Source organism: Typopeltis vanoorti, chromosome 12 (assembly GCF_054136105.1).
Source record: "Typopeltis vanoorti isolate ZY-2024b chromosome 12, IOZ_Tvanoo_1.0, whole genome shotgun sequence".
Lineage (NCBI taxonomy): Eukaryota > Metazoa > Arthropoda > Arachnida > Uropygi > Thelyphonidae > Typopeltis > Typopeltis vanoorti.
This window is the reverse complement of record NC_143560.1, coordinates 106,679,611-106,699,395: the sequence shown is the minus strand read 5'-3', so window position 1 is coordinate 106,699,395 and position 19,785 is coordinate 106,679,611. Positions and strand designations below refer to the sequence as shown.

At 37.4% G+C, this 19,785-nt stretch overlaps 1 protein-coding gene across 1 annotated transcript in view; it reads right to left on the bottom strand.

Moving 5' to 3' along the window:
* Positions 1-19,785, bottom strand: part of LOC150101111 (putative 3',5'-cyclic phosphodiesterase pde-5) — a 250,271-nt gene that overhangs the window by 30,586 nt on the left and 199,900 nt on the right. The window contains exons 25-26 of the mRNA XM_090401842.1: positions 6,721-6,842; positions 6,439-6,550 (exon numbers count right to left, since the gene is read on the bottom strand). Of these exons, the coding sequence (XP_090257968.1) occupies positions 6,439-6,550; positions 6,721-6,842 (234 nt within the window). The remainder of the gene's footprint in view (positions 1-6,438; positions 6,551-6,720; positions 6,843-19,785) is intronic.

Sequence of the window (19,785 nt, the reverse complement as noted above, 5' to 3'; positions counted from 1 at the left end):
GAATCCTAGTTCTCACAAGCTTCTCCAACAACACCTGACACACAGATAGGCCTATAGTTTGATGCTTGAGTTCACTCACCTCCTTTATGAAGTGGCACAATCTCACTCTCCTTCCACTCCTTAGGGACTTGACCGAGTGCAAGACTCATATTAAAAAAATATGTCAAGACAAGTGTCAACTCCCTGGCACATTCCTTCAGAATATGTGGTGATATATTATCAAGTCCACAGTCTTATTAACATCTAGTTTACTCAACTCCCCATACACCTCTTGCTCACTTACAGTCAGTCTCTCCTTCCCATCATCTATTGGTCTCAGTCTCTCCATGAAGTCACGTTCACAAGATTGAAAGAACTTTATGAATTGCTCATTAAGTATCTCCACCACACATTCTGCAACAGCTGTCTTTATACCATTTTCTCCTATCAATGTCATCCTTCCATAACATTCTTTCTTTTGCTGTCTACATATCGAAAGAACTCCTTAAGATTCTTTTTGGCTTCATTAACTAACTGCTGTTCATACCTCTCTTTAGCTACCCTCACCAACCAAGTCACCCTCCTTGCCTGGTCTTTGTAGACCTCATGGAATAGGTTATTTCCATTTCTCTTATGCTGCCTCCACAATCCCCTTTTTCTCTGTATTGCATGCTTAATCTCTTTATTCACCCATCTCACACCTACTTTATATAACCTTCTCACCCTTGGAATACAAGGGTGAGAAGTTACTTGTTATTCTCATTATTTATGAATGCCATGTTTGAAATAAGCATTATGCCACAAAACATTTCAAGGGGTGGGGGAATAAAAAGAATATTGTCATTTGGGGATTTTAGTGGTAATCAGGGATCCTAGAGATTAAGTATACTGAAGGTTCCCAGAAAGGTGAGACCCATCACTATGCTTAATCTTATGTACTAATCATATGAAATGCAAATTATGTTTTCTGAAGTGCATAATGCAAAGCAACAACTCGAAAAAATAGTTTTATCAACTTTTTTTAACTGTATGATATTTATATACTAGCCATCAACAATTATAAAAAAACGTGAAACCAAATTGTTTAGATTTCTTACATGTATTATTCTTATAAAGCTTCTGGTAAGAGTACCTCTGCATCAAGATCTTCTAAAGTCTCTAAAACAGCTAAATTGGTGTCTACTAAATTTCATGTATAGTCAGCATTTTCCTATCATAACTAAAGGATGCAAAATTTCATTGATCATATAATTGGAACATACCAAAATTTAGTATGACTGACAAACAAGAAATCCCCATCTATATGTGCATTAGCTTAGTGCCACTTTCCAAGCAATTCAATATTATTCCAGGTTCAATATAGTTTATTTTACTTTGAAATTAAGACTGGTTTCAGGCTTTAATTTCAAAGAAGTTCTCAAACTTTCCATCTAATACATAAAATTAATAGAAATATAATAATAATGTTAGCTTTTATAATAAAATAACAGTAAAACATCCTTTGTTATAGGACTGTTCACCAGAATCCTTGTAGCAAAGTTCGTGGGTTTGTTTTGGAAAATCTTGTAGTAAATTTTTTGGCACAATCTTCTCCTTAGACCGGAGTACTTCGAATTATGCTGTTATCAAAAGTAAGGCCATGATTCATACTATTTGTTGAAGTTGAGTTTTGAAGTTTGTGGTACACATTTCTAATTACAATAGTTACTGCTCAATACATAAATCCATACTTTGGAGTTTGAATTTTTGTCATATGGATGCTTTTAAAACTTGAAAGACTTTTGTAATATTGTGACTGTTAAGTGGATAAATCCTTTGCATTTCACTAACAATCTGTGAATGGTTTGAATTACACTACTGCATGGATTTGTAAAACTTGAACATGGAAAACTTTGCAATATGACCACAAGGGAAAGATCCGGGGGGGGGGGTGCACCTCAGGAAGTGTCTCAGTGTGTGGTATAGCAAAAGTATGGGCTAGATTATTTGCTTCTAGAGTTATGAATCAGTAGAATGGATTGTAAGAAGTGGTCATGAGTGTTGGTAGTGAATCAGTTTAAGGAGAAATATGATGTGCTTCATGAATAATGGTTAGCATAGGCCTCAAACTTTGAATGTTTGGAGATGTTCATATAATAATAATAATAATATAATCATGCTGTTCATAAGCATTGCATATGAATGGGGTACTGCTTATGATAAGTGATGACCTATGTCCTCTAAGAGTGGAGAATTTGGAAGGAAGTGAGACAAATGATTTTGAGAGCGTATGGTGTGAGGTAGAGGTATGTAAGACAGGATATTTAGTGGGGTGTTGCTACAGACCCAGGAGCACAGAGGATGGGGACCAGGAGATGTTTAGACAGCTAAGTTTGGCAAGTGCAAGAAGAATGATTGTTATGGGAGATTTTAACTTCAGTAGTATAAATTGGAGAGAGGAAGATGCATGTAACAATAGGGGAATGGAATTTCTAGAATTCTTGAGGGACAAATGTCTTAGGCAACATGTAACAGAGGGAACAAGAGGTTCAAAAATTTTGGATTTGGTTATAGCATCAGAAGAGTTGATAATAACTGAGTTGACGTCTCTCCCACCAGTTGGAGAGAGTGACCATATGGTGTTGACTTGGAAAATGAATAGACATGCAGGAGTATCAAAGAGACAGGAACTTATGTGGAATTATAAGTCAGGTGATTATAATAGTCTTAGACGTCAACTTCGGGAAGTTTCATGGAGGGAGGAATTGGAAGGCCGGGATATCACCAGTGCGTGGGAAATTGTGAAAGAATATTTGTTATCAACAATGGTAAGTTGTATACCACAAGTGAAGAAGAGGACGCAATTTGGAGTAAAGTGGATGACAAACAATATTAAACAGGAATTGCATGCGAAAAAGAGGCTATGGAAGAGATATAAGGAGATAGGTGAAGAGATGCATGAGGAATATAAGACACAGGCCAGAAGAGTGACTAGTGTGGTAAGGAAAGCGAAACTGGAATATGAGAGGAGATTGGCCCTAAGATCCAAAGAAAATCCTAGGGAATTTTTTAGCTATGTGGCAAGTAGGAGGAGAAATGACTGTGGAAGAATGATATTGTGGGATAAAAATGGGAATAGAGTGACTGATGCAGAGGACATAGTGGAATTGTTCAATGAACACTTTATTGGAGTATTTCATCCTAGAGGAGTCAGTTTTAATGCTAGAGGGATAGGACTGGTACGAGGTCTGGAGGTACAGGAGGAGAGTGTGTTTCAGATACTGAGTACTCTGGATGTCAGTAAAGCTGTGGGACTGGATGGTATTTCGCCACTAGTTTTGAGAGAATGTGCTAGGGAATTGACAGTACCTTTAATGTGGCTTTTCAATGAAAGTCTGGCTTTGGCAAAGGTGCCCAGGGAATGGAAGGAAGGTAAGATAGTGCCATTGCATAAGGGTGGTAACAGACTGGAAGTGTCTAATTATAGGCCAGTCTGTGTGTCATCAGTAGTTGTTAAGATCTTGGAGAAAGTAGTGAGGGACCGTGTACAGCATTGGGCAGATGAGGGTAATGTTATCTGTGAGAATCAACATGAATTTGTGAAAGGACGCTCTTGTTTTAGCAATATGCTAGCCTTTTATAATAAAGTTACAAGAACATTAGATGAGGGAAAGGCATATACTGCAATTTTCTTAGACTTGGTGAAGGCATTTGACAGGGTGCAACATGATAAGCTGATATTTAAGTTGCAGCACATGGGTCTGGATGTCAGATTGGTCAACTGGATTCAGGATTGGCTGTCTGATAGGTATCAGAGAGTTGTGTATGGTGGAGCAGTTTCCAGGAGGCAGAGGGTTACAAGTGGGGTCCCACAGGGCTCAGTACTAGGACCTATATTGTTTAACCTTTATATCAATGACATAGCCAGTGGATTGCAGGGGGATATTCAGTTGTTTGCAGATGATGCGAAGCTGGGAAGGATTATTAGTAATAGTGCAGATGTGGTAGTCCTGCAAGAGGATTTAAATAAGCTAGATAGATGGGCAAATGAATGGGGGTGTCAGTTTAATGCAGCAAAATGTAAGGTCTTGAGGTTCGGGAAACATCGATGGGATGCTGCATACTCTATGGGAGGAGTTATACTGGAGGAAGTAGGGGAGACAAGAGATCTGGGGTTGATGATTGATAGAAACCTGAAGTTTAGGGGACATATTGCAAAGGTGGTGAATGTAACACAGAGGATTGCTGCTATTATGAGAAGGACACTGACCTGCAGAGATAAGAGGGTTATCATTCCATTGTATAAGTCTCTGATCAGATCACACTTGGACTATTGTTCTCAGATTTGGTCCCCAGGATTTGAAGGGGATAAATTAACTGTGGAAAGGATACAAAGACGGATGACAAAGATGGTTTCAGGACTGTACAAGGATAGTTATGAGGATCGGCTGAGAGAATGTGGACTGCAGAGTGTGGTGGATAGAAGAAGGAGAGGTGATATGATTGAGACTTTTAAACTGTTGAGAGGTGGTTACAGGGTTGACACTGGGGAGTTCTTTCGCTTGGTTGATCAGCGGGAAGGAGTGATGACAAGAGGCCATCCCTGGAAGTTACGAAAGGAAACTGTGAGCAAGAGGGTAAGGAGTGGTTTCTTTGTGTGGAGGGTGGTCGAGCCGTGGAATGCATTGCCTGATGGAGTGGTGGGAGCGAGAACGGTCAGTGAGTTTAAAGAGTGGTATGATAGACTTTGTGTTTCTCAGGGGGGGGACTTCCCCTCAGTGAGTCTTGACAGACTTTATGTCTTAGGAAGGACCTCCCTCGATGAGTCTTTTGACTCCTTGGAGGCCTGAATAATAATAATAATAATAATAATAATAATAATATTTCTAAGATTCCCCCCCCCCCCCCAACATAGAAAAAAAACCCTAGGTGATGCACACTACCTAGACACTACATTTCTTTCTGTCTTGTTTTCAAAGAGGGTTTTGATCCTTGCTCTTCCTACAGTACCAGAATACTTTTACATTTTCACCCTTCCATGAGTTGAATGTCAATTAAAAATCTGAATTGCTTAAATATGAGGATGGTTTGAAAAGTTCTTGGCCTAACAATGAAAAAAGGAATTTATAATTATAAAATTATTTTTATTTTTCAACATAATCTCCCTTAAGACTAATACATTTATTCCAGTGATGCTCCAGTGCCATTATCCCATCCCTGTAGTGGTTCTCAGTAAGAACTGCAAAATACCCCTCTACATCACCGCTTGATTCGAAGGAAAATGCTGACCAGTGAGGAAGAGTTTTAGTTTTGGGAAGAGATGGAACTGAGAGAGTGCCAAATCTGGAGAATAGAGTGGATGTTCCAACAATTCAGAGTGCAGATCCCTTAATTTTCCCATTGCCAAAACACCTTTGTGGGCAGGTGCATTGTCCTCATGAAAGATGATTTTTTCTTCTGCAAACCTAGTCTTTTCTTACAAATTTTTTCGTCTAGTCTGGTTAAAAGATCGGAATAATATTCCCCAGTTATTGTTTTACCCTTTTCTAGATAATTAATAAACAAAATGCCTTTATCATTCCAAAACGCCAATGCAATGACCTTTCTTGCTGATAGAACCAGCTTCGTCTTCTTTGGTGCTGAACAACCGGCTTCTGTCCACTGTTTTGACTGCTGTTTTGATTCTGGTGTGTAATGGTGAATCCAAGTCTCATCCATTCTATTTATTAGTATGGATGAGACTTGGATTCACACACAAAATCAGTTTTATTCTTATTAAAACGCTCCAAGCACTATTCAGAGATTTTCATGTGAGTCGAGTGCGTTTTTGATGTGCTGTGAGCAAACACGGCACCCATCTTGCACAAAGCTTTTTCATTTGCAATTCTTCGTGCAAAATATATCCTCCACATTCTTTTGAAATGCCTATAGTCTCAGTAATTTCATGCACTTTGACTCGCCGGACATCCAATACCATATCATGTACTTGATCAATGATTTCTGGTGTTGTTACACTTTTTGGATGTCCTTCACGTGGATCATCTTCAAGGCTGGTACGGCCACATTTGAACTCAGCAGTCCATTTCTTAATTGTCAAAAACAAAGGAGAAGAGTGCCCATAAGCTTTTATGGATTTCGAATGAATTTCTTTTGGTGTTAAACCTTCTTTTACAAAGAATTTTATAACTGCACGATACTCAATTTTATCCATTTCAAGGGATACAGACAACACTTTTGCTTCAGACAGCAGTATAAAACAAACTACTTGTTTTCAGACCACCCTCATACTTTTAATTATTGATTTATAACTCGGTCTTTGTTTTCAAAATGTAAAGTAAAATAGCATTTGTTATAGAGTATTTGTGGGTAAAAGTATTTTTGTTGACTGCATTGAATATCATGTTATGATTCACAGAAAATAAATATGCAAAAATAATAATATATTGTAAAAAATCATTATGCTTAATTTAAGATGCCTACTTGATCATAAAATTCCTCAAATATTACTTTAACAGTTTCTACTTGTTGTTCCCAAGGCTTACTGCTTGCACAGAGGTCACACGAAGTCATACAGATAGCTTGTAAGAGTAACCTGGAATGATTGCAGTGTTATTAACTGTGATAATATTACTAATATTAAAATTATCAGTCCGTACTTCAAGTATAAATGCTTTAGCACTGAACAGCCGTATCTTAAAATCTTGAATTTAATCAACTAATATTTATTACCAACATGGATTTTTTTTACAATTTTTCACCTACCTGTGGTCAGAATTGTCCCAGTCAAATGCATCGTCATCTACTATTTTTTTTAATTTAGCTCTATTTGGAAAAAACACTGCAAGGTCAGTTGCAAGGATGCAATGTTTAACATTTCCAAGAACCTACAAAAAAAGTGAAATTTGTTATATTGCTATAGTCATGATCATTGTTGGTAATATTTTTCATTTATCATGCAGTTTTTCTTCCTTTTATTTTCACCTTGCATACTATTCTTATCAGCAATCCAAACATTAATCAAGCTTCTTTTTTTTTTTGATAATAATTCCACCCATATGAAGTTCTAAACTTATAGTACATAAATATCATGGATGGACTAGAATATCTAACCTCAGTCCGAGGTTAGATATTCTAATCTTGAACCTCCGCTGAAAATGAACATTGTACATGTTCATTTTGAGTGGAGTTTTTACTAATTTTTCTCTAGAGGGCTGAATGAGATTTAGCCACATCTTAAGGGAATGAGCTAAGCAACTGTTAATACCACTGGACTAGCTATTTAATGAAAGTTTTCCAAATGGAAGAGTTCCGTAAGGAAGAAGGAGGATAAGATAGTGCTATTGCATAAGCATGGTGGTAGAAAACTATAAGCTAATTTGTATTTCTTCTGTTGTTGGAAAGATTAGGAGAAATTAGTAAGAGGTCATATACAGAAGTGGGCATATGGGATAATGTTATTTATTAGGGTCAGCATGGATTTCCTACCAGGCACTCTTGTTTTTGTTAATCTGGTTGCCTTTTATATTAAAGCAACAAGCGTTTTGAGGGGAGAAATTTAAGATCCATACATGGGAAGCTTATGGACACATCTGAGATGGTAAATTATGGAGAAGGTACCATAACAGAGTTCTGGCTACTTTTTCAGGGATCTAGAATGATGTTGTGTGGTGTATAAAATTGATGATGAGATAGATAGATACATATGTTATTAGAATAGAGGACAGTAGCATAATCAAGGTGTTTCTTGCATAACCAAAAGGGCACAGAGAAGTATGAATGCCAAGACCAGTCAGTCAGTGGAGCAGTGATGGCAGGAATCTGGGAATCCAAAACTGGAAAATAGCTTTGACTGAGATAAGTAGCAGAATCTTCTTCAGGAGGCTAGGACCCAGTGATGCGTTGTAGCACCAAAGACGATTATGATAGATAAGAGATGGCATACTCTGTTGGCAAAAGAGTACTGGAGGAAGAGGTGGAGAGAAGGGTATTTTGTGTTATTGGTAGTGGATAGAAATTTGCAGTTTATATAATGCAAAGGTGAAAACAGCTCAGAGGATTAATGAGGACATTGCCCAGCAGAGATAAAAGGACTGTGGTTCCCTTGCATAAAGTCTTGATCAGACCACATCTGAATTACTGCATTTGGATTTGGTTGGCAGAATTTTTTTTTACTCCCATTGACTTCCAAACCAAAAGATTTTTGCATACCTATAATACATTAGTATCATGAGTGAGATAAAGATTTTTTCTATTTTTTAATTAATTTTTTTAAAAATTAATTTTATATATATATATTTGTATTTATTTATTATATAGTCTGGAAACCCTTCTCAACAGATGAAACATGGAACTTTTTCAAGCTACTTCAGGCCTCCAGTAAGCAGTACTGTCTCACACTAGGTGATGAAATTCATCTCCTACCTGAAAATAATCGCAAACATCTCTGCTGACAGCAGGATTCAAACCCACAATCTCTTGGTTGGAGAACAGATTTGCCAACCACTTGGCCCTAGCCAGCATTTGAAAGGGATGAAGAAACTTTAGAAAGTATACAAAGGTGGCTAATAGACATGCTATCTGTGGAAAACACTGGTAATGAAGATAGACAAAAGGCATGAATTCTGCTGAGTTTTATGGACAAAACAAAACAAAAAAAAGACAAAACAGGTGATATAACTGAAACATTTCAGGAGTGTTTATTGGACAGATACTGGGAATTTTTTTTTTTTTTCATGTGATGAAATGAAAGGAAGAGAAAAGCTGCCATATCTGAAATTTGAGCAAGGAAGTGAGAAGTAGCTTTTTTCTTTTTTTTGTTTTTTGTATGAAGAATGGACTCTTAGTCTCTTAATTCCATTGGCCATCTTGAATAATAATAAGATTAATAATGATTGTGGAAGGATGATATTCATTGATGAAAAGGGTAGAATGTTAACCACTGCAGAGGATATAGTTGAGATATTAAATGAGCAATTCATAAAGAGAATATTTCATTCTTGTAGAAAGGCTTATATGTTGATTTCTGACTATTAATTTTTCAGGAAATAACAACGTATACTAAAATATTAATTATAAAAGACTTTAATTAAAACTTTCCTATAATTCGCAATGCTACATTGACATCATCAGGAATCACAAAAACCAATATGTTCCAGCAGGCACTAACACTGGGTAAATGAGGTAACAGAAATTGAGCCTAGAGTCCTAAACATCACCTAGCTCTTGCGGTGACGATCTTAGAATATATGCTTCCCAAATTTGGGGCAGTCTCATGTACCAAAATTCATTGAGGTTTGGGAAATTTTTCATGGCTGAGGCAGACTTGAGGAATAGTCTTTCATATTTGCATTTGCTGCAGTGTAATAGAGTGGCCTTCTTCAAGCCTGTGGTGGGTGTCCAAAGCAAGGTCGGCAAGTCCTGAGTGGCTGTATTGGTAAAACCAGGTATAGTCCTTGTGTTCAGATATTCTGATATTGGCTGCCCTGCCTGTTTGGCCATAGTAGGACAGTTTGCAACTGCAAGGGACATGGTATATCCGAAATGCGCGGCTGTCGAATGCCAGTATTGCATCAGCTCGCCTGTCGACGACATGTTGCAAAAATTCTTATTTTATCACGCTCGTCCATATTGTTTTCTAATATTGTGTTATGGTATTTCGGAAAACAAGTTATTTCTTTCGTAAAATTTGAAAGCCTACAAAATGGAGACAAAAAAAGTCAAACAGCAAAACCTTTTAACCTCCTTTAGTGGAGGCAAGGACAATATTCAGGAGAAAAGTAGTGATGGTACCGAAAGTATGCCAAGTACTAGTGCTTCAAGTTCAGAAGAAACAAAGAAAAAGAAATACGTTGATACTTCGGAATGTGCAATACAAACCAAAAAAAAGAAAATGAAACTTTGTTAGCAGTTTCGACAAGGACTATTTAAAGCTTGGTTTCATTGTAGCCCCTGGCAGTGAACTATCGCCACGGCCTTTGTGTGTAGTATGTTCCGAAATTCTGTCAAATGACACTCTGAAACTTTCCAAACTTGCTCGTCATTTGCATTCAAAGCATAGAGATTTTATTGATAAGCCACTGGACTTTTTTCAAAGATTACATGACCAGATGAAAAGTCAGAAAAGTGAAATGAAAATGATGACAACTAGTGACAAGTCGCTGCTTCGAGCATCTTATTTAGTTGCTCTTCGAATAGCTAAAACAAAAAAACCATTTACTATTGGTGAGGAGTTAGCAAAACCTTGCATCTTAGTTGTTGTACAAGAAATTTTGGGTCCTCAAGCCACTAAAAAACTGCAGGCTATATTGCTTTCGGACACCACCATTCAGAGAACTATTGATATGGGGCGATTCAACTTGACGAATGAACTGACGTGAGTAACCATGTTATCCTACTTTGCTTCATGAGGTATAGTGAAGATGAAGACTTAAGGGAAGAACTTCTTTGTTGCTTTGACTTACCTGGACGGACCACTAGTTCAGATATATTTAATGCTCTTGACAGGTATTTTCAAGCACAGGGCTTAGACTGGAGCAAATGCATCAGAGTGTGTACGGATGGTGCTGCGAGCATGACTGGACGTCGCTCAGGAGTAGTTGCGAAAAGAAAGGAAGTCGCACACCCAGAAGTTTTGTCCACTCACTGTATGATCCACCAGGAGCACCTAGCTGCAAAGAAGCTTTCTACTGAACTAAACACTGTGATGAATGACGCGATGAAGATCATTAATGAAATTTGTTGTCGAGCTATGAACTCCAGGCTGTTCACGACACTGTGTGAGAGTATGGACCCACACCACCACCACCAACATCTCCTCCTCCATGCAGAAGTGAGATGGTTATCGAGAGGAAGGGTTCTTGCATGCCTTTTCGAACTGGGGAAGAAGTAAAGCAGTTTCTGCGAGAGCAAAAAAATCTAGTAGAGCCTTTGTTGAATGAGGAATGGATGGCTAAGCTTGCGCCTATGGCGGACATATTTAGCCTTCTTAACGAACTTAATATCTCTCTTCAGGGTATATTTTTACACAGAAATAAAATGGATGCGTTCAAAAAGAAGCTGGCTCTTTGGGATAGTCATGTACAAGAGGAAGATATAGAAATGTTTCCACTTTTGGGAGAATTTTTGATTGCTTCTGATGTCAACAAGAAAGTCATGATCAATATAATAAGTCAACATTTAAGGGCATTAACTGAAAGCTTTAATAATTATTTCCCTGAAAATGAGGATCTTCGTAAAGATAACCTCTGCATTAATAATCCCTTCTTGGAAGAAATAAAATCATGCGCACTTGATCCTCGTGAAAAAGAAAAGCTGATCGAGTTGTCTTCTGATGTCACTCTGGTGTCCAGACATAAAATGCAATCATCGTCTCAATTTTAGATATCACTCGAAAAAGAATATCCCTCTCTGAGTTATAAAGCTATCAAATTGTTGGTCGTTTTTTCGACTTGATATTTGTGTGAAAAGACTTTTTCAGCCATGTCAGTAATAAAAACCAAACAGAGAAATCGAATGGATGTTATTGCAACGCATCGTCTCTCAGAAACAACGCTCCAGCCACGTATATCAAATTTTCTAACCTCTAAGCAGCAGCAGATGTCGCACTAGCTAAAAATTGTAATTTTATAACATTGGATTTAATAAATAAAATACTATCTACATTGGTTTATGTTTCTGTCTTAGCCATCAGCTGGTCCGCGAAATATTTCAAATATTTCTCCTATTTTCCCCGGTCCGTAGATGTAAAAAGGTTGAAGAACGCTGGTTTAGAGGATTCAGAGGCAGATGATCAAGATGATTTTTGGTCTTTGGAATTCTTTATAAAGATAGGTTGGAGATTTGTGGCATACAAAAATTGGTTGATAGACTTGAAGAGAGAGGGGATGGGATAAACTATTAAATGAGTTTTATAAATTCGATGACAAAGAAAATTTTTTATATGTTTTGGAGGTTGACTAAAAGTGTATTTGGTAAGGTTTAGATTTTTTGCTATGAGGGTGATGAGTGAGTGGAATGGATTGACTGAGATTGTTGCCATTGCTTTGTTGGTTGGTGAATCACTTTAAGTAGGGGCATAGGTATTGTCTGAATAATGGTATTTTAGCCTCTCACAGTGATTATTTTCATACATTGCATGAGATACGAGTGGTAGGATATGTGTATTGTGAATAATAGTCAGTGGGTAGCCTGCAGTGAGTCTTGGACTCCGTGGAGCTATCCATTTAATAATAATAATAAGAGCCTTGCCTACTTGGCCAACAGGGAGCAGTGTTTGGCAAAGTGAGTAAGGCTCAGCTCTCTAGCCAACAGGCTAAGGATTCGAATTTCACTGTGAGCAGGGATGTTCACTAATGACTTTAGGGTGTTTTGAAAGAAGCTCAGTGTTTAGTCTACTGAACAGTATTTCTGAGTTTATCTAACCTTTAGCCCACTCATAGTACTAATTTACTATAGGTGTATGACCCCTTTGAAATAGAAGTTTTCATCACTCGGCAGATTATTAGAAGCGATACTTTCATGGCTTTAGCACCTGAGTGGAAATTTCACTTTTATTTATTTATTTTTTAGAGTCATTGAACGTTGATATTTGTTTAGCAATGTTAGTAAAACTTTGGAAAAAGTATGTCACAATTTTCAGTCATTCCGTCCACCATCAGGTAGAAGTTTCCGTAGTTCAGTCAGTATCAACAATGCTTTTTGGTTGGAAAAACCTGGTTTCGAATCCAGTCTCATACTGAGGGAGAAGGGTTTTTGCTCTGGAACCCTGGATGTTTCATACTGAGCTTTTGCGGATTGTATGATTATAGTCGAAGGAGGTGGGAACTCATGTATAAATAAGTAAAACGAGTTATTTCAGCCTTTCTTTGGTTCAATCCGGAAAAGTTATAATTTCCGAAGTGATTACTTTTTCCGATTTCTGTGAGTATCATGTGGCTGTATTTAAAAATCGTATCAAGATTCAAATTATCCGTATCTCACTCAAGTATTTGCCAATGATAATCTAAGATTATCACGAAGCATAAACCCTTTGTGCTTCTCACATAAACGGCGCGTGTGAAGCATAGCTATTGTTCATTTGATCTTTATGCTTTCCATATTTAAAATTATATTAATTGATAAATTAAAGTATCCAAAGTTATTATTATATCAAACAATAGCGCACTCAGGATTTAATCTGGGGGGGGGGGGGGCGAGTTGAGTAGACGATTTAAGAATGCACACTATGCATCACATACAACTTTTGACTGAGCATCTGCAATGATCGCTAATTCATAAGTAGTATAGAAATAGAAGACATGACACAACATAAATAAATAAAAAATGATAATTTTAATTAGGAAAAGATTTTTGGAAAATTTTCTGGTGTTTTATTTTCCTTTTTCTTTGGGGGGGCCCTTCCCCCCCAAAGAAAAGAAATTGATCTCATTTGAGAAATTGATCTCAATCTTAATTTCAAGAAAAGAAATTGATCTCAGTGGCGCACCCAGAGGTGCGCCACTGAGATCAATTAAGGCGAGCGCTGTTGCGCTATGCACTCTTAAAACTCAATAAAAATTAAAATCATATGGTCAGATTGACAAGAATTTTGTAGCGCGGGTTGCATAAGCCACACTCAACCTAATTATACTGGAAGAAGTGGATACTTCTTCCAGTATAATTCCCCCCCCCCCCCATTGGTGGATACCTACTTTTGAGCTTATTCACCTTCTGCTGTAGAGTTACTATACTGGTGTCCAAAACCTAAAGACGAACAGTATTTCTGAAGATTACAACCGCAAATTCAGACGAATCAGCTTGTAGCACTTTGTATAATTGACGATTTTGAGTAGAAAGCCAGTACACATGAAATTTTCGAATCGCGCGCAAGGGGGGGGGGGGACTCAGCAGCACTCAACAGGATAAAAGTCAAAATGTGAAGCAGTGCTAAGAGAATCTTGTTTGAAGGAAGCTCTTTTCGTGAAGGAATAAACTTGTAAACTTGGATGTCTTGTAATGTCTCAACGACATCATCTAGATGGTTTCGCATAGGGAAGAATCATTGGAAAGCTTGAAGGCTGCAGAATTACTGATATTGCTAGAGAGTTTGAAATCTCACATTGTGTTGATTTCATCTCACATTTTGTCAAGACTAATGTACCCTTGACAAAACGTCTGTGTTGTATCCAGTCTCTGGGCCGCATTTCAAACCAATGTAATGTGTTCCAGACGTTTGCTAGGAGGTTGCCCTCGCTTTACCACGAATCATGAAGACAGGTTTTTAGTTATAACAGCAAAATGTAATTGATGAACCACTGCAGATTAGTTTGCAAGTCGGCTCCATTCAACACAGGTACGCGGATATCTCGACAAACTGTGACAAGACATCTGCGATAAGTGGACCTATACGCCCGAAGGCCTAAATCTTTGTCCCATTATCCATTGCTCATCGTAGAGCACGTTTTCAATAGTGTTGCATCCATAAAAATTGGACAAGACACCAATGGATTAATGTGCCTCTTTGCAGATGAGTCGATTTAGTCTTTCCGTCGCGAGAATGTTCTTGAAAGGGAAAGGCAGGGCTATGGTGGGATCATGGTGTGGAGAGGTATTATGCTTAATGGACGCAACGAGCTACAAGTGTTGGTAAAAGGACTTTGACTAGTGAACGATTTATTGCAAGGAAGTTCTTCAACGTCATGCTCGATTGTTCTGTGGTGCTGTAGGTGAAGAATTGATTTTTATGGATGACAATGCCACACCACATCGCACACGAGCAGTGGAGATATTTCTGGAGACCTTGGATATTAATCGAATCGAATGGCCAGCACGCTCCCCAAATTTCAATCCCATAGAACACATTTGAGACGCAATACGAGACGCATTGCTGCTCGAAATTCCCCTTTCAAAAACAAACAAGGCCTTATCCTTGCTCTGAAGGAGGAGTGGGCCGGTTTGCCTCAAGAACTCCTGAATCACTGGGTGCTAAACATGGTATGACTGGTTGTGAGCACTGTCGATTCCAGGTTATTTTGCGCCCTAGGCCAAGTTTACAAGTGCCCCCCCCCCCCATTTTTCACAAGTTGGATATTTTTTAAAATGAAATTTTAAATATAAAATTTTCTAATTAATTTTAAAATTCTCTGTTATAATTCATTTACAAAAAAAAGTTATAAAATACCGAAATTTAATATTTTAAAATGTTAACGTTTTAAAATATTTATCTTAACTGAATTTTAAATATAAGTTCAAATCATTTAGGGTAAGGAACAAAAGAGAACCAAGAGTTAAATAGTAACTAAATCATATATCACTATTTAATTTTGATATTTTAGTAAAGTATGAATAAAGCATAGCTTGAAGTTTTGTGCCCCTTCAGGGTTTGCGCTCTAGGCAGTTGCCTAGTTTGCCTAAATGGTAACGCCTGCCCTGGTTGTGAGAGCTGCATCGCAGTTTGGGATGGACATATTCCATACTGAAATGTCTCTCCGCATTGTTTTCTGTAAGCACTGTACATTAATTCCTTAACTATGTCCTTAGGAAATTTGTAAATTTTACCAAAAACGTATTGCAATTTAATTTGTATGAAATTTATCAGAAAAAAAATCAGCTAACGCCTTTTTATTCCCGTATACGGGGAGTAGGTGAGGCCATTTAGCCCTATCTAACTTTTGGAGACTGAGTGGGCAATTCAATCTCCACTGGTACCAATCAGAGACATGGCCCAAGGCTATCACTAATTAAGCGGTACACAGTGAAGAGAGACGGCTCAAATGTGCCGCCATCTCCTGGTCCCTAACACAATATATTTAATGTCTGAAAATAATGTGGGTTCTACAGTCGATTTCCTTGAGTTTACGGGACGAAAAACCCGAGTTTCCGGGAGGAAAAACCCGCTTGCCCGTGCCAGAGATCGACTAACTCGGGAACCGGTCGAAAAAAGGCTTGGAAAAATTTCCTCTAGTCGCCGACTAGACTCGAAACCAAGTCTTCCTTCGTGGCCAAGCGCCGTGGTGTGCAAACGCCACATCCACTGAGCTAAACAGGCTTTTTTGCAATATTGTTAGTATTTATTAGTATGCTGGCAATAAATTTATGTCCACATATGGCTGTAGCCATGAAAATGTTTTCATACATAGGTTTTCATACATATTGTCCGTCCTTAGCTTTTGGATACCAGTTTTTATATTAGTACCATTCCTGATAATTAATCTTACTAGCTTTTCATCATCTGCAAACAGCTGATTATCAGTCTGCAGATGACATAAAGGTTGAAATGGCAATGTTCCCAGTACCGAACTGTATGAAACTCCCTTTAAACCTTTCTTGTTGCTGCTTCCTCCAAAATTAACTTTTTTTTCTTTTTTAAATTAAAGATAGCCAACGCAATCTAGTAATCTTTTCTAATCCTTTTCTTAATATATCAACTTAAATAACAGCATGTCGAATGATTTGCTGTTATTTCATAAGATCACAGTGTATGAGTATACATATTCCTTCTCGAACAGTTTTGTTACTTTATTGTAAAGTCTGACCTCATTGCGGAAACTAGAGACTGCCGTTTAAAATATTCATGTTAACCTTCATAAATAATCATACCCTCTTCTGTGCATTTTTATACATACTGATATATTAACTTGCCCTGACTAATTTTTCATAACTACCTGAAGAAATGTGTACCAGTCTATAGTTTGATACGCACATGTTGCTACTATTCATATGCAACGGCAGTACATTGCCATCTTTCTTTTCTTTCGAGGCTTTTCCATTGCAAGGCTTGAAGAACCAAAGTAGTATGGGTGCCACTTCTGACAAGATCACGATAAGATAAGGAATCGTGATGTGATTGGTTGTTGAGATTATGACGTCATGAGTTTGGAATGTTAGGAATTTTTCTGGGGACCATCTGTGTGTGGGACGTCATGTTGTTTGTTTTGTTCGCGTATGGAATTATGGGTGATGTTAGAGATAAAGATTCGTGTCGTGATTGGTGGGGCATTTTGAACAAGATCAAGATAAGATAAGGAATCGTGTCGTGAATGTTTGTTATTATCAGATGTAGATAAGTGTCGTCATTTGTTAGTTGTATATAAGTGACGTTATTATTTTGAATGGAAAAGGGAGATATATTAGTGGATAAGGATTCGTGTCGTGATTTAGTGGGCCACTTCTGACAAGATCAAGATAATATAAGGAATTGTTTGTTGTTTTCAGATGAAGATAAGTGACGTAATTTGTTAGTTGTAAATAAGTGACGTTATTGTTTTGAATGGAAAAGGAAGATATTAGTGGATAAGGATTAGTGTCGTGATTGGTGGGATACTATGAACGAAATAGGGGTAGGTTGAATGGGGGACGCAACGTCAGTGTCTTGGATGTGTATTGTTATGAGTTCTAGATAAGTATATGGTTTGCGTATAGCATTATGGGTGATGGTAAGTGATAAGATAAATTTTGGAATGTTTGGAATTTTGCTGGGCCTCCCTTCTGTCAGGGACATCACGTGGTGTGTTGGGTTCGCGTTTAGCATCGTGGGTGATATTTAGAGATAACCAATCATGACGTTATGTGTTTGGAAATTTCTGGGGAACATATGTCTCTCTGTGATATCACATGGTGTTTTGGTTTGCCTATGGAATTGTGGGCGATGTTTTTGGGATAAGATATCTTGGAATTTTCCCAGGGTGACACACATCCGTCATTATCGTGAAGTTTTGTCTTTGGATTTCTATAGATGGCAGTACTAATTTTCCAATACAGTTTGGGGTATCTTTCCTGTTAAAGGTGAGAATTCATAGAGTAGTGTCGTGATGGCGGCAGTGATTAGGCTTTTATGAATAATTTAATTATATGCTGGTGTCCCTCAAACACACACTATTTTTTTCTTTTTTGCTCTGAAGTTATCACTATCAGTTGGAGGTGACATCACTAAAAGATTATTGGCATATGACAACCTCTTTTTTCGAATTAACGTTATCTTGTTTACAAATGTTTGGGTATTGGTGTTTTTTTTTTAGTTTACTGTGAAGAGAAAAACCAAACGGCATTTTAAAAAATAAATTAAAAATAAACGGACACTTAAAGGCATACAATAACTTTTTGTATGTCTAGAAATTCTAATGATAATTTAAATTTACTTAGTCTTTCCATAATGACTCTTCTTAATGCAAATAGATATCCCAACATAGTTGAATTTTTATCCACAGCACAACACAGAAAAACACAAGCTTGAAAGAATGAAATTTCTGTAAGAGCCTGAAAAGCTATTTGACTTTTGTTCCCTTAGATTTTCTGTCTGTTTGGTACACCGTTAACTACTTCGCATTGGGTCATACTATGTTTTTATTCCCAAGATGGTGAGTGTAAACTCAAACTGTGTCTTCCTGACTAATATATCGCCAGCGATCGGTAATTTCCCATCTCTCAGTGCGGATTTATTTATTTTTTGATATGGTTCTTTTTTTTTCAAATGATTGGTTATTTTCTATTTTACTTTTAAAATTCAGTTAACTACATTATAACCAGAATAACTGAATAAAATAAATAAATAAACTGTGTGTGAATTATTTTCCCACACTGTTTGAAATTGGATATATTAGTGACTTTTCATGTCTAATGTGTGTGTGTGTGTTTGAGGGGCAACAGCATATAATTAAATTATTCATAAAAGCCTAATCACTGCCGCCATCACGACACTACTCTATGAATTCTCACCTTTAACAGGAAAGATCCCCCAAGCTGTATTGGAAAATTAGTACTGCCATCTATAGACATCCAGAGACAAAACTTGACGATAATGACGGATGTGTGTCACCCTGGGAAAATTCCAAGATATCTTATCCCAAAAACATCGCCCACAATTCCATAGGCAAACCAAAACACCATGTGATATCACAGAGAGACATATGTTCCCCAGAAATTTCCAAACACATAACGTCATGATTGGTTATCTCTAAATATCACCCACGATGCTAAATGCGAACCCAACACACCACGTGATGTCCCTGACAGAAGGGAGGCTCAGCAAAATTCCAAACATTCCAAAATTTATCTTATCACTTACCATCACCCATAATGCTATACGCAAACCATATACTTATCTAGAACTCATAACAATACACATCCAAGACACTGACGTTGCGTCCCCCATTCAACCTACCCCTATTTCGTTCATAGTATCCCACCAATCACGACACTAATCCTTATCCACTAATATCTTCCTTTTCCATTCAAAACAATAACGTCACTTATTTACAACTAACAAATTACGTCACTTATCTTCATCTGAAAACAACAAACAATTCCTTATATTATCTTGATCTTGTCAGAAGTGGCCCACTAAATCACGACACGAATCCTTATCCACTAATATATCTCCCTTTTCCATTCAAAACAATAACGTCACTTATATACAACTAACAAATGACGACACTTATCTACATCTGATAATAACAAACATTCACGACTCGATTCCTTATCTTATCTTGATCTTGTTCAAAATGCCCCACCAATCACGACACGAATCTTTATCTCTAACATCACCCATAATTCCATACGCGAACAACACAAACAACATGGCGTCACACACACAGATGGTCCCCAGAAAAATTCCTAACATTCCAAACTCATGACGTCACGCACACAATGACGTCATCATCTTAACAACCAATCACGTCATGATTCCTTATCTTCTCTTGATCTTGAACTTGTCAGAAGTGGCACCCATACTGCTAACCAAGTCAGTGGCACTTTCGGTTCCTTGGCAGTAATGTACATTTCAGTTTAAATTTTTCATTATTTTTAATTTGGAATATGTAGTTTAGTACTAATTTAATCAAATTTATAACATAT